This window comes from Sturnira hondurensis, unplaced genomic scaffold (genome assembly GCF_014824575.4).
Source record: "Sturnira hondurensis isolate 20B ecotype Veracruz unplaced genomic scaffold, ASM1482457v3 Scaffold0021593, whole genome shotgun sequence".
Classification (NCBI taxonomy): Eukaryota; Metazoa; Chordata; class Mammalia; order Chiroptera; family Phyllostomidae; genus Sturnira; species Sturnira hondurensis.
In genome coordinates this window covers 137,229-150,661 of record NW_028094224.1, presented here as the reverse complement: position 1 = coordinate 150,661, position 13,433 = coordinate 137,229, and the positions used below count along the sequence as shown (strand labels likewise).

General features: G+C 45.7%; 2 protein-coding genes across 2 annotated transcripts; both read right to left on the bottom strand.

Moving 5' to 3' along the window:
• Nucleotides 1-7,571: 7,571 nt before the first annotated feature.
• On the bottom strand, nucleotides 7,572-9,041 carry LOC118977890 (histone-lysine N-methyltransferase PRDM9-like; the record flags this gene model as incomplete). Its single annotated transcript, XM_037033063.1, has 2 exons — nucleotides 8,780-9,041; nucleotides 7,572-8,443 (listed from the first exon to the last, which is right to left on the bottom strand). Coding segments are annotated over exons 1-2 (1,035 nt in total), but the record flags the coding sequence as incomplete, so codon positions are not given.
• A 125-nt stretch (nucleotides 9,042-9,166) lies between these two features.
• On the bottom strand, nucleotides 9,167-12,750 carry LOC118977924 (histone-lysine N-methyltransferase PRDM9-like). The gene is made up of 4 exons (XM_037033102.1): nucleotides 12,718-12,750; nucleotides 11,398-11,591; nucleotides 9,238-9,265; nucleotides 9,167-9,188 (listed from the first exon to the last, which is right to left on the bottom strand). Exons 1-4 carry the CDS (start codon nucleotides 12,720-12,722, stop codon nucleotides 9,167-9,169), a joined length of 249 nt encoding a protein of 82 aa, XP_036888997.1. The 5' UTR covers nucleotides 12,723-12,750.
• Between the last annotated feature and the right edge of the window lie 683 nt (nucleotides 12,751-13,433).

Below are 13,433 nucleotides of genomic sequence, written 5' to 3'. Positions count from 1 at the left end.
GTTTGTATTCTAACGGACTCTTCATCCTGCTCCATAGAGAGTAGGGTTTCTTATTGCTATGGACAATATTTTCTCCTCGGGGATTTTTCTCCACATTGTAGGTGCTTATTAGTAGTCCTCACCTCCGTTCAGTGCATGCCAGTTACTTCCACCTTAACCCCACCCCAAGGACAATCTGAAAGGTCTCCATAGAATGTGCCAAATGTGCCCTTGGGGGAAAAGTCAACCTGAGGTTGAAAACCACTGATCTTGAAGCTGTGATCATCTTTGGAACCTGAGTGATCTGTCCTTGGTAAGAAGTGTTTTTACTATCATTCCATGCAGATTATTTTCTAACTCCAATTGTGATTTATTTTGGGGTGGTTAATCAGAAGTGTATTTCATAATTTGTAAATATAAGTACTTTCTAGTTGTGTGTTGTTACTGATTTCTTGATTAATTGCAGTGAGAGCAATACATATATACATGTTTATATATATGCATATATGTGTATATACATAACATATATATTACATATACATATACAAATATAAATATGTAAATATCTAAATATTCAAAATATATAAATATATATATATAAATATATATAAATTTCACTCTTTTAAAGTTTGTTGAACTTGCTTTATATCACAATATGGTCAGGTTTTAAAAAAATTCCCAGGGAGCTTGGAAAGCATCTGTAATTTAGAATTTTGGGTTGTAGTGAAGTACTTATGTATATTGGATGCCATTTTTTCTCATGTTACTTTAAAAATATTTTTACTATTTTTTGTGGGTTTTATTGGTTCTGAAACAGAACCTGAATGATAGAGGTTGCTTAAGTCTCCTATTATGACTGTTAATTTGTGTATTTTTTCGTGCATATATTTTTGAGTTTGCGTTATTAAGTGAATAAAAATTTGGAACTAACTGGTACATTGAACTTACTGATCTGAAGTACTCATCTTTATTTGTAGTAATGGTTCACTTTTTGTCTTCAAGTCTACTGTATATTATATAGTTTTCATTTGGTTCATGTTTGTATAGTGTATTTTTCCAGTTCTTTAACTTTAGATCTCTTGGTATGTTTTAGTGTTAGTTATGAGTGACTATTGAAATCAATGAAAGAATTTATTTTGGTGGAGGATGTAATGTAGGAGGCCCAACATTTTTCTCATTCAGTTGTTCCAACATCTTCTATTGCATCTCAAATATTTTCCCACAGATCTAAGGATAGATCTTTGTAATAAGAAATGACCATGGCACCTCACATCATTGCTGCCTCATTTATGCTCTTCTGCGTGGGGGGTTTCTGACTCTCTCCTGTGAGTGAGGTTGTCCTGGCTGTGTATGTATGATATTTGGCTATTTTTATTTGCTAATCTGTGTTATACCTGTTGAATTATTAGAGCAGCAGAAAGATTCCTGAGGTTCCAGGAAAGGTTGTTTCCCCACCACGTAAGCAAGCAGTCAGGTATTTAATATGGGGTGATTTTGGGGAGTACATGCATCTCACCATTTACTTAAGTAAAATTAAACTATTTGAGTAAAGTAACTGATTCTCAAAACTGAATGATTACATCAGTGAAATATGGAACAATGTACTCATGTAGCTTGTGTATCTAAAACTTCTATGTAAAGTATCAGGGGCGGTCATGAGAGGGCCAGCATTTTGTACTTGGCATGTTGATATTAAACTGGCCATTAAGAAAGGGAAGACTGAGGAATTCCTTAAGATTGTCATCTCATTTCTTCCTAAGAGGTTTAGTTGCCACAGCTTGGTTTAGGAAGAGAGCTTCAGCACAATCACCTCAGCTTCAGACAGTGAGACTCCTCGCAGGAGCTTGTTGACTGTCTTCCTGTACTCCTTGTGTCTTAAAGTTGTGGGAGTTGCCCAACAGAAATTGGCCTGGCAGGTATGCTGCCTTTTTTTCTAAATAACCTGCATGTCCCCCACTTGACCTTTGAAATCTCAGACTCTGTTCTTCCATTTTCCAAAATACCCCATATACTCAATATTACCTCATTATGTTTGGTGTTCATTTTAATATGATTTTTTCCTTGCCCATGTATTAGACGTTGGAAACCTCCCATTAATCGGATTATGTGAATTTGATTGTTATTCCAGCTGTTAGAACTTAGAAGGTATGACAAAACTGCAGGACACTGGAGAGCTTTCCTGGGCCCTGAATGCAATGCACACACTGCACATTCACGTCTGTACCATTACTAGGCTGGTGTGTGCTATACAGATTCTTCCCAGAAACACCATTCTTGTCCAACAAAGGGAGTTGGTGAAACCTCAACCCAGCGGTGTGGGACCCAGTGTAACTGTGGAAACTGAAGGACGGTGTCAAAGACATGTGGAAGGGAAAGAGCGTGCTGAGGAAAGTCAGATGGGGCTCAGTATCATTTGTAAAGGAAACTGCAGGTGTGCCCATGTGTGTGATGAACAGAGAGCTCTAACTTGCTGTGTTAATTGGTGTGCCTTCTGGATTATGGAATCATGGGTGGTTTTACTTTCTCTGTATTTCCCAAACTCACTTTTTCAAAACAGTAACTGCATATCATCAGGAAAAAAAAAACCCAACAACAAGTTCCCATCAAGTGTGAGAGTCTGCAAAAGATATTAAAGTGCAAATTTCAAAATGTTACAGTTTTCTCCAGGTGATGAGATTAACAATCTCTTACTGTAAAAAAATATTTTTTAAGAAAGCTGTCTTTAGTAACTTTTAAGAAGTCTGATACTTGAAGACAGCATCTATGGATAACATACCTCCCCAAGGTCAGCTCTCAGAGGCAGGGTCAGGAACTTTCCAGGACAGTTAGGACCGAGGCCAGACCAGGGGCCAGACCAGCAACAGACAGGGAAGGGTCTGGGTGTCAAGACAAATCTGCCAAATTTCAGAAAGGCTTACCTGGCCCCAGCTTGGAAGGCAGTGAGCTGGTCTGTGGTGGTGGCTGACCATTCTGGCGAGTTACCCCCTCAACAGCCCAGCTGTGGTCCCCAAGCCAGCCCACGGCCCCCTTACCCTGGGTGGCAGACAATCAGAACATAAACCAGGTGGGACTGACCACAGCTGTGGTGACCACTGTAGTCAGAGTCAAATGTGTGATGGAAGCAATTGGCCATTGTGTCCTGTCACCTCAGCCACTGATGTCCCTTTTGACCAAGGACTATTGACCTGCCCTATCCGTGTCACTCACAGTGTCATGTGGAGGAGTTGGGAAGCCAGCAGGTGCAGCTAGCATGGCCTTGAGGCATATCAGGTGTCATGGGGACACGACAGTAACCTCAGCTGCCTGTCAAGGACCAAAGACTCAGAATCCAGCATATGTCAGGCTACACTCACACCTTGGAGCCTCCACTTCAAAACAAGGATGGTGGCTGCCAGCCACTGGTAGGTAGGAGGGAGGGGTGTGTAAACACCCAGCTCCTTGCACAAGGTGGTCTGAGACCATGTGAACTATGTGAGCAAGGCTGAAACAAGAGGGCTTGTTTATGACTTAGCTTTGAGAGTTGCACACCATTTTCACAACACAGATCAGCTCAGTTGTGTGAAAGAGGGGCTGTACAAGGTCCGGGGTGATAGCATATGGATTTGGGGACACCTTGGAGGCTGGCAGCTACATCAGGAATGTGGTTTGCTGGTGAAAGGGAGGGAGAGAAAACAGACCTGTCTACTCATCTTTTTCAAAAATATATTTTATTCATTTATTTTTAGAGAGGGAGAAAGGAAGGAGAGAGTGGGAGAGAAACATCAATGTGTGATTGCCTCTCATGTGTCCCCTACTGGGGACCTGGCTTGCAACCCAGGCATGTGCCCTGACTGGGAATTGAACTGGTGAACCTTTGCTTCACAGGCCCATGCTCAATCCACTGAACAACACCAGCCAGGGCTGTCTACTCATCTTGAATCACAAAGCCTTTGGGAAAGCTCCAGGGTCTGTCCTGGCGGGGGAGGGGGTGGTGACCATCACCTGGCAGACTATGGGTTCCCATTCCCACTGTATTTCAGTGCCAGCCACACTGTCAGCATTACACCAGGCTTCTGCTCCTCTCCCATGGCCCATGCTAAAAGCAACAGAATATTGGGTTTATAGTGTTCTCTCTGGGCTGTGGTGGTGGTGGGAGAAACAGGGGAAATAAACAAAACCCAAGAAATACACCATCCTTTAAAAAAGCATAAAAGAAAATCATATTGGATTTTTATTGTTAGGAACTGCTCTGCCTGGTTTCAGGAATTGTAACCGTTTAAGGCTGAGTGTGCGACCTCTGGGATGCGAGCCACTGAGGAGACAAGGCTTGTCTCTGGCACAAGATGCTGCCCCTGCTTCATTCCCCTGCCCCCAGTGCATGGGCAAGGATCTATGGCAGGTAAGACTCTCCACAGCGAGGAGCAACCTAAGCCAGACTCGATCACTTGGGAGGCCATCACAGAGGGACTTGGTGGGGGTGGGGGGTGGGGGAGCTGCGACAAAGAGGCAGTGATAGACCCCCCCCCCCACCCCGCCAGCTATTCTGACATAGCCCAGTCCCCATGTCCTCTGGGAGAAGTGCTTCCTGGCTCTAATCCACTTAAGCCTGAAAGCCTGTGACGGGTAAGACAGTGCAACCTTTTATCAGCCAGCGCAGGATCCGGTGTAATCTTGCAAGAGAAAGAATTCTTAACAATCCTGAGTAACCTGCTTTGCTAAGAATGCTTTTAGTTAAATGTTTTTAGTTTCCTACAGTTTTATAGCCTTTTAGTTGATACTCCTGATTTAGGAGAAGCCCTAATGGTTCTTTTTATACTATCTACTGTTTACTGCCTGTCCATGATTAGTAAGTTGTACCTGAATTCCTGCGTAAAAAAAAAAAAAAGCCTCTCTGGCAAAGGGTAGGCAGCACTCTCCCCTAGAGTGTCCTGCCCCTTTTCTCCACAGGACTCAGTAATCCGTGTGAATTTGTCATGGTCATCCATAACTCCATGGGCACTGCTGGTCAGTGCACGTGTCAATTTATTATTGAAATCCATGTAGGATATGTAGATACTCTTCTTCACAAGCCTGGCACTGGAAGGACAGAAAGGTCATTCCAGGTCATGGTGGTGGGTGTCGCCCTTGGGTGAACCCAGTCCAGCAGGAACAAGGTGGGTCATGCTTAGGTCTCCCTCATGCAGGACAGGGTATGATGGGGTCCTCACTAAATGTTTGACATCTCTGTGTGTTAAACTCAGCTCTGGTTCTAAGAAAAATGTGGCCTCTGGGAGCTGTTGGCACCCTTCCTTATGCTTATACAGATGCAGATGTTTACCCTGTTCTCACCTGAGTCTTGCTGGACTCCCACCCATTGGGTCCATGGGAATTTTGTGCTCTTGGGCCATTGTGGACCTGTCTGTGAATGGGTGGCCAGAAACAACCAATATTGTGCATGTCCATTATCCCGTCAGAGTTCACTTCACAAACAAGTTTAAAGATCAAATAAGTACTAATTTCAAGATGGCGTCACTGATGCACGAAGCCCTGTGCACCCCAGGTACAAGGAAAGTGCATTACAGAAGCTTGTGTTGCGGGCTTCATGAATGCCACATGCAGATTGGGTGCATCTGTCACAGGAGGAACTTGGTTCTCCTTGTCAATGCAGTAAAAAATTGCAGATCAGCAAGTGTATTAGCACACAAGCAGGGTTTATTAGTGATATGTTCTCATGGGAGAGGACAGGTCTTGCTGAGGTGGGAGCGAAAGAGCTTGGGTGGCAAGGGCACCAGGTCCTTTGTCCTGCCTCATATAGTTGGTGGGATGGAGGTGAAGTGACATACTAATGGACAGGTAAAAGTGGTGCCAGCTTCCATGGGGGACATGACTACCCAAATCCTTATCTTGCTTCAGATCCCATTTGGTCATCTTGTAATATAGACACATGACAGAATTAAAGTTGAGGCAGTTGCCCGTTACCTATGGGCTTTTTCTGTCAGCACTAGGGACCCTTTCATAAATCAGATAGTGACCAGAGGCAATTAGCCAAATTTGATTTACAGGTCCTTTCCTTGAGTGCTGTGGACCCTCTCCGATCTTCTAGGCCTTGGGATGAAGTTTCAAATCCTTTCTTTCCCAGATAGTGAGAATGATACCTAGAATGTCAATGTGTTAGCATGGTGTTTCTTCTGATGCTGGAGAATCTGGCAATAGAATTGGATCAGGCTGAGGTCTGCTGAGTTAGTGAGTGAGACAGGTCCCCCTTGTTCTTCCTGCCTTGGCTTCCCATGTATCCTAACACACCAGTGGGGGCACATGCTGTTCCCAGTGTCAGTTCTCAGCAAGGGGTAGCCAAGGGTCTTGTTTCACAGGTCACTCTCAGTACCACCTACCTGTGTTGAAGAGGCTCTGAAGGTGCACAGGGTCAGTGGGAGGGTGGTGACCTGGAGGGAACTGAATCTCCCACCTCAGGCCTTCTTCCTGGGGAATCTGAGTCTCTGTGGTGAAAGCAGTGGGGTCTGCTCAAATTCTGAATTTGGCTACAGACTCCTACCCTGTCCTTATCTTCCTTTGTCCAGCACTAAAGACCCAGAAGACATGGGCACTGAAGGCTGTTCAGCAGGACTTGTGATCTCAGCGATCCTCTTGCCAGAGTCTTTCTGTGCTGACTCCAGTTTGAATGTTAAACTGAAAGGCTGGAGTTCCCATTTCCGCTGTACAGACTAGTAAGCAGGCAGAGAGAAGTTGAGAATCATGCCTTACATCACACAGCTGGAGAAGACAGAGCTGAGACTCACACTAAGGACTGATGTGGAAACTCTATGCTGTTCACCAGAAAATGCTGACCCTGAAGGGGCAGCAAGGACAGTGAGGAAGACGAGGTGTACACACTGAGCCCGGCTCACATACATTTCTCCCTGCCATTCACCTCTGAGGCTCCAGAGGTTGTAGGAAACTAGAAGAGCCAAGAGAAGCCAAGGGAGGAGTGTAGGAAGCCTATTAGGAGAAAAGGCCCCACGTCCCAGGAGTCTGGGGAATTCCCTCCTCTGATGCATCTGTCTCAAGTCCCTCTTTTTGGACAGAAACCAGTGTAGATTGACTAAAGACTTATGCATTTGCAGGCATTGATTTCTGTGGCTGTGTGAGTTCTTTGTGGCTCTTCCAGAACTCTCTGCTTTCAGTGATGGGCGGAATGAGAGATGTGGGCTACATATTTGTATGGAGACAAAACATTTTAGAAGAGAATGTCAATAAGCCATGAAGGAGATTGGTGCTGACATCCCCATATCACTCATGGAACTGTTTGTCCATCTCATCTCTTGTCATAAACCTGGAGGATTTGTTTAACCAGTTACTTGTATAGTAACTGCAATCTTGGGGAGAGTAAGAGGCCATTAACTCTCTATGGCTATTGATATACAAATTAATGCTCAGGACTCACTCAGTCCACCTGCATAGAGCTTCTCCCCTGAGTGTGTCCTCTGGTGTCTGATGAGATGTGCCTTCCGTGTAAAGCCTCTCCCACACTCCGTGCAAACATAGAGCTTCCTGCCTGAGTGTGTCCTGTGGTGTCTGATGAGACCTGACTTGCATGTAAAGCCTCTCCTGCACTCCCTGCAAACATAGGGCTTCTCCCCTGAGTGTGTCCTCTGGTGTCTGATGAGATCTGACTTGCATGTAAAGCCTCTCCCACACTCCCTGCAAACATAGGGCTTCTCCCCAGAGTGTGTCCTCTGGTGTGTGATGAGATATGACTTGCATGTGAAGCCTCGCCTACACTCCTTGCAAACATAGGGCTTCTCCCCTGAGTGTGTCCTCTGGTGTCTGATGAGACCTGACTTGCATGTAAAGCCTCTCCCACACTCCCTGCAAACATAGGGCTTCTCCCCTGAGTGTGTCCTCTGGTGCCTGATGAGACCTGACTTGCATGTAAAGCCTCTCCCACACTCCCTGCAAACATAGGGCTTCTCCCCTGAGTGTGTCCTCTGGTGTGTGATGAGATGTGACTTGCATGTAAAGCCTCTCCCGCACTCCCTGCAAACACAGGGCTTCTCCCCAGAGTGTGTCCTCTGGTGTGTGATGAGATATGACTTGCATGTAAAGCCTCTCCCACACTCCCTGCAAACACAGGGCTTCTCCCCTGAGTGTGTCCTCTGGTGTGTGATGAGAGTTGACTTGCATGTAAAGCCTCTCTCACACTCCCTACAAACATAGGGCTTCTCCCCCGAGTGTGTCCTCTGGTGTGTGATGAGATGTGACTTGCATGTAAAGCCTCTCCCGCACTCCCTGCAAACATAGGGCTTCTCCCCTGAGTGTGTCCTCTGGTGTCTGATGAGATGTGACTTGCGTGTAAAGCCTTTCCTGCAATCCCGGCAAACATAGGGCTTCTCCTCTGAGTGTGTCCTCTGGTGTCTGATGAGATCTGACTTGCATGTAAAGCCTCTCCCGCACTCCCTGCAAACACAGGGCTTCTCCCCTGAGTGTGTCCTCTGGTGTGTGATGAGATGTGCCTTCCGTGTAAAGCCCCTTCCGCACTCCCTGCAAACATAGGGCTTCTCCCCAGAGTGTGTCCTGTGGTGTGTGATGAGATATGACTTGCATGTAAAGCCTCGCCCACACTCCTTGCAAACATAGGGCTTCTCCTCTGAGTGTGTACTCTGGTGTCTGATGAGACTTGCCTTGCATGTAAAGCCTCTCCCGCACTCCCTGCAGACATAGGGCTTCTCCCCAGAGTGTGTCCTGTGGTGTGTGATGAGATGTGACTTCCAGGTAAAGCCTCTTCTGCACTCCCTGCAGACATAGGGCTTCTCCCCAGAGTGGGTTCTCTGGCCTCTGATGAGATGTGACCCATCATTTAAGCCTTGCAAACACCCTTCATGCTCAATTGTTACAATTCTTGACATTCCTACTTTCACAAAGAACTTGCCTGCACCCTCTGGACTCTCTTTCTGGCCTCTGAAAGGCTCTTCCTCCATCATTCGCTCATGCTCATTAGAGCTCGTCATTTGTTCTTTGGAAGGTTGGAAAGATCTTGAGATTCTCTTTTGACTGATCCTTTTAAGCAAAGGTTTGGACCTCTCTTTAGCCTCTTGACCTTCAATTTTATCATTCTGGTTGTGTGTATTAGTATGTTGGTGTTGTCGATTCTGATCCTCTGGGCAGGGTTCCTCTGCTTGGAGCTGTTTTCTTGCAGATGTTCCCTGGAGAATCTGAGAGGGATGACTGAGTTTCACGTGTTGGCTGAGGAATTTCTGACTGGAGAAGGCCAGAGAGCAGGAGGGACATGGATGAACCTCTGGCTTTGTTTTGTTTGTCTCTCCATGTTCCGCTGAAAGAGAAAGGTTTGGTCAGGGAGATGTTGATGAGAACGCTTGGGCCGTATGATTCGTCTCCTGGTAAGACCTGCCCATGAATCCTTCTTACCGTGGTGACAATGCAAACTCTTTATCCCTCAAAGTGTCCCCGTGAAGTTTATTTTCCTTTTTATTTTTTACAGTGCCTTTTCAGAAATCTAGAAAGCCCACACCAAGGGTCTTTTCTAATATTGCCCAGACTAGGGGCTTTCAAGGATCACGAGAGACCATTTCACTCCCTGTGTGGATGGAACTGCAGTGACCTTTTCCATGTATCAGTATCTTCTAAGTCATGTTAAAAAGGAAAACCACAGGCCCCAACTAGGAATTGCTTCTCTCTGGTTTCCAAAACAGTCAAATAAAATGTCCTTCCTGCCCTTGCTGGTGTGGCTCAGTGGTCCAGTGGCAGAAGCAAAGAGTTGCAGGTTCAATTCCCAGTCAGGTGCATGCCTGGGTTGTGGGCAGGTCTCCAGCAGGGGGCGTGTGAGAGGCAACCAGGCATTCATGTTTCTCTCTCTTTCTCCTGTTTCCCTCGAAAAATAAATAAATAAAAATCTTCTAAAAAGTCCTTCCTCAAGCCTCACACCAGATATTCATGTTTCATTTCATTCAGTGCTAGCCCATTTCAGATACAGAGAACTCCTGTTTCAAAATATTTCTGCAACCACACGTCTTATATGCCTGACTCCTGTTCCCCTCTGGCCAGTCTACCATGCTCTCTCACTTGGGGATGAAATAATATGAGTGGATTCCCCACTGGAGTTTATTTTCTAAAAATTAACCAAACATAATCAGAATAGAGAACACACCACTCTACAGCTGACGACTGCACACTTTCTCTCAGGAAAGTCCCCAGTGTCTCAACTCGGATCACTGGCACTGCATCTCTGGGTTGCTAAGCATCTGCCTGATCTCCGTTTTTACCCTCTGTGCTGAGACAAGACCCGAGTGACCCTCAGCCAATTCAACGCAGCACCTCTTTTTCTCTCTGCACTAGCTGCTCCCTCTGCCTGGGATCCTCTGCCCACAGGTATTTTTGTAATGTTGTCTCCTGAGAGAGCCCTTCCCAGACCACCTGCCACACACCTCCCCTCACACTGAGCCCCAGGCACTTGTTTTAGGTTAGTTTTCCCCAAAGCACTAACTGCTGTATGGTATTATGCACACGCAACCATGTGTGCCTGGGTTTCCCTCCTTCCCTCATCAGCTCAAGAGCAGTGATTCTGATCCTCACATTAATCTGTATTTCCAGGTCCCAGGACACTGTGCACCACAGAGTAGGATCTCTCATGATGATTCACTGAAATGATGAACCAATGTGCCCTGCCTAAATGGTGTGGCTTGGTGGGTTGGGTGTTGTCTGAAAACTGAAAGGTTACAAGTTCGATTCTAGTCAGGGCACATGCCAGGGTTGTGGGCCAGTTGGGGGTGTGCCACAGACAACCGGTTAATGTTTCCCTTGCATATTGATTTTTCTTTCTCCTTCCTTTCCACTCTCCGTAAAAATAAATGAAATCTTGTTTAAAATTTTTTTTAAATGTATTTATTTATTTTCAGAAAAGGGAGAAGGGAGGGAGGGAGAGGGAGAGAAACATCAATGTGTGGTTGCCTTTCACATGCCCCATACTGGGGACCTGGCCCAAAGCCCACGAATATGCCCCCGTGGGAATCAAACTGGTGACCCTTTAGTTCACAGGCCGGTGTTCCATCCTCTGAGCCACACCAGCCAGGACAAAATCTTTAAAAAATAATGAATGCCTATAAACAAAAATGTTTTATTTAGAAGTATGGAGGAAAATTAAGAAGAAATAACTATAAAAGTGGCAGAAAAACTGCGTTGGTAAGAGAACTGGTTGGTGTCTGAAAACTTTTTTGCCTCTCAGTCTTTCAGCACTATATGCAGTTGTGTATCTTGTGTATGGAATATTTTAAAAACACAAATTATAAAAATTTTGCTTAAGAGTCAAAGGCAGATGAATTTCTGAAGCATGTGATTTGAAACTTCACTGACTTGAGAGTAGATTTTCTGTACTTAAGAGTTGGATGATAAATGTTTCTATGGAGAATTCTTTCTTTTCTTTCTGTTTTGAAGAACAGTGGTACCCACCTCTTCCAGCCATGAGCTCTCTCTTCCACTTGCTGCCCCACTTGCTGCCCAGCTCCTGGCCATACTCGTCCCCGCACCAGACCAGGAGCTCACAGCCCGGCTTGATGACCTGGCAGGTTCGGTAGAAAATCTGCCCGTGGTATTGAAAGGCCACCAGGTTCTGCTGTTCATCATCCTGGGCACAGTTCACATACCTGGGATTGGGGCAGATGAAGGGAAAGAAAACCACAGTGATGAATTCCCACTACCTCTTACATCCATGTCCAGCTTCCTCACTGATTCTTAAGGCCCTCAGGCTCTGGTGTTGCCCACTGCCCCTAATGCTCCCGGGGAATCTTTGTTCAGTGTCTGAGCGTCTGCCAGTGTGTCGTGTGAATTCCTACCTCCAAGTCCCGCTGCCAGTGTTCATCCTGCCTAATACCATTTTCTAACACGCAGTTCTAGACTTAACCTCCACCCTGACTGGCCATAATATCCAGTGATCTCTGGCTTCTCCAAACTCTAAATCAAGCTGTCTCACACCACAGAACCTGGTGCTTGATCTAGGGCTCTGCTTCTGAATTAGCTCACTAGTTATCCAGTACTCAGCCCACGTCTGTTTTCTCTTGGGAGGCCTTTCTCCAACCCCACTACACTTTATTTAGGGTACCATTCACTTGCCTCCCCAAGGTCACCACAGAAAATTGAATGTCTTTTTGTCTTGTTAGAATAAAACAGAAACAATAGTAGTTGATTCACATTCTGTTAACCCTGATAAAAGGGAGCCCCTCTCAGGAAAGGGGCCCCTGACCATTCCTCTGCAGGAAGTTTTAGTTAGAAATGAGGCTGGGATGGTTTGCTGCCATTACATGTTTAGGTCACCATTGGTTTGTACTATCTTGACACTGCACTTCTTGGAAATTACAGTTAAGTGCTTCTAAAAGCAATTGTTTATATCTTTCTGTAAGAAGTCCTCCATAAGGACATAGGTTGTGTGATCTGTTTAAGTAATGTATTCCTTCACTTAAACTGGACTATACTAAGTGCTTAATTAATGTTCATTTGATAAATTAAAGTGTAATCCAGTGTCCCTGGTGAATCTAGGCTCTTTAAGGACCTTTCCAGTGCCCAAATTGTGTCTAATAGAGAGCTTTATATTTTGAGGACATGTGCTATACTTTCTTCCTAAAAGTCCCCTGAAATGAAAGAACACTGTATGGAGAAAAAGAAGGAAAAAAGGATTAAGGGAGACCACTGAGGGAGGCATGATGAGAGGGACAGATACATGGGCTTGTGGGGGATGAGAGTCCCCTCTGGCACCCAGAGACCTGCTGACCTCACCTCATCCAGTTGGCCCAGGATCTGTCCTTTCCATCCACATACTCATAGCAGTTTCTCCCTTTGATGATCTGTGTTTCAGAAAAGAAGTTAAAGACCTTTTATTTTTTTGGTGGGAAGGTAATAGTCAGAATTATTTTACTCCACAGTCATCAAAGCTCGTTCAGCCTGCATGGGGATTCAACTGCCAGCTGTGACCACATGATATTTTTCTTACTCATCACCTACACATCCGAGTCTACCTATCCAATCACAGTAGGAACCCCACAAGGGACAAGCCACTCCTTCGTGTCTGTACCACTTTGCTCCCACTTACTTTCTGATCCTTAAACAGAAGCTCTGTGTTCATGGAAAGTCCAGTCAGTACACAGAGCTAACCATATTGTCCCCTCCATGTCTAGCACATAAGAGGTGAGGTCCCTCCAAGCCTCAGAAGGAATGTGGGAAGCCAGAAGACAGTGGAAGAGGTAAATAGTTCTCACCAGCCAGGAGTATCTGCTCTTGGCTGCCTCTTCATCTTCTGTGATGTGTCCTTCATAAGGGCCGAAGTGCAGACCCACAGGCAAATCAGCTGCCTCATTCCACACTCCAAGCCCAGCCTCAGGGATGCCCGATGGCCCGATTCTCAACCCAGGGGGCAGGGTGAGGGCTGAGCGGTGGGGATGCCCCCTCTCCACTGCACTGTCCTTTACAAAAGTAGGGGACCCATGCACAGCACA

Excerpts from the sequence above, each read along its gene's own strand:
- LOC118977924 (XM_037033102.1), bottom strand. Across the intron at positions 9,266-11,397 it reads AGAGCTCATGGCTGGAAGAG|CGGAACATGGAGAGACAAAC; the intron begins GTGGGTACCACT and ends TTTCTCTTTCAG. Across the intron at positions 9,189-9,237 it reads GGAGAGACAAACAAAACAAA|AAATTCCTCAGCCAACACGT; the intron begins GCCAGAGGTTCA and ends TTCTCCAGTCAG.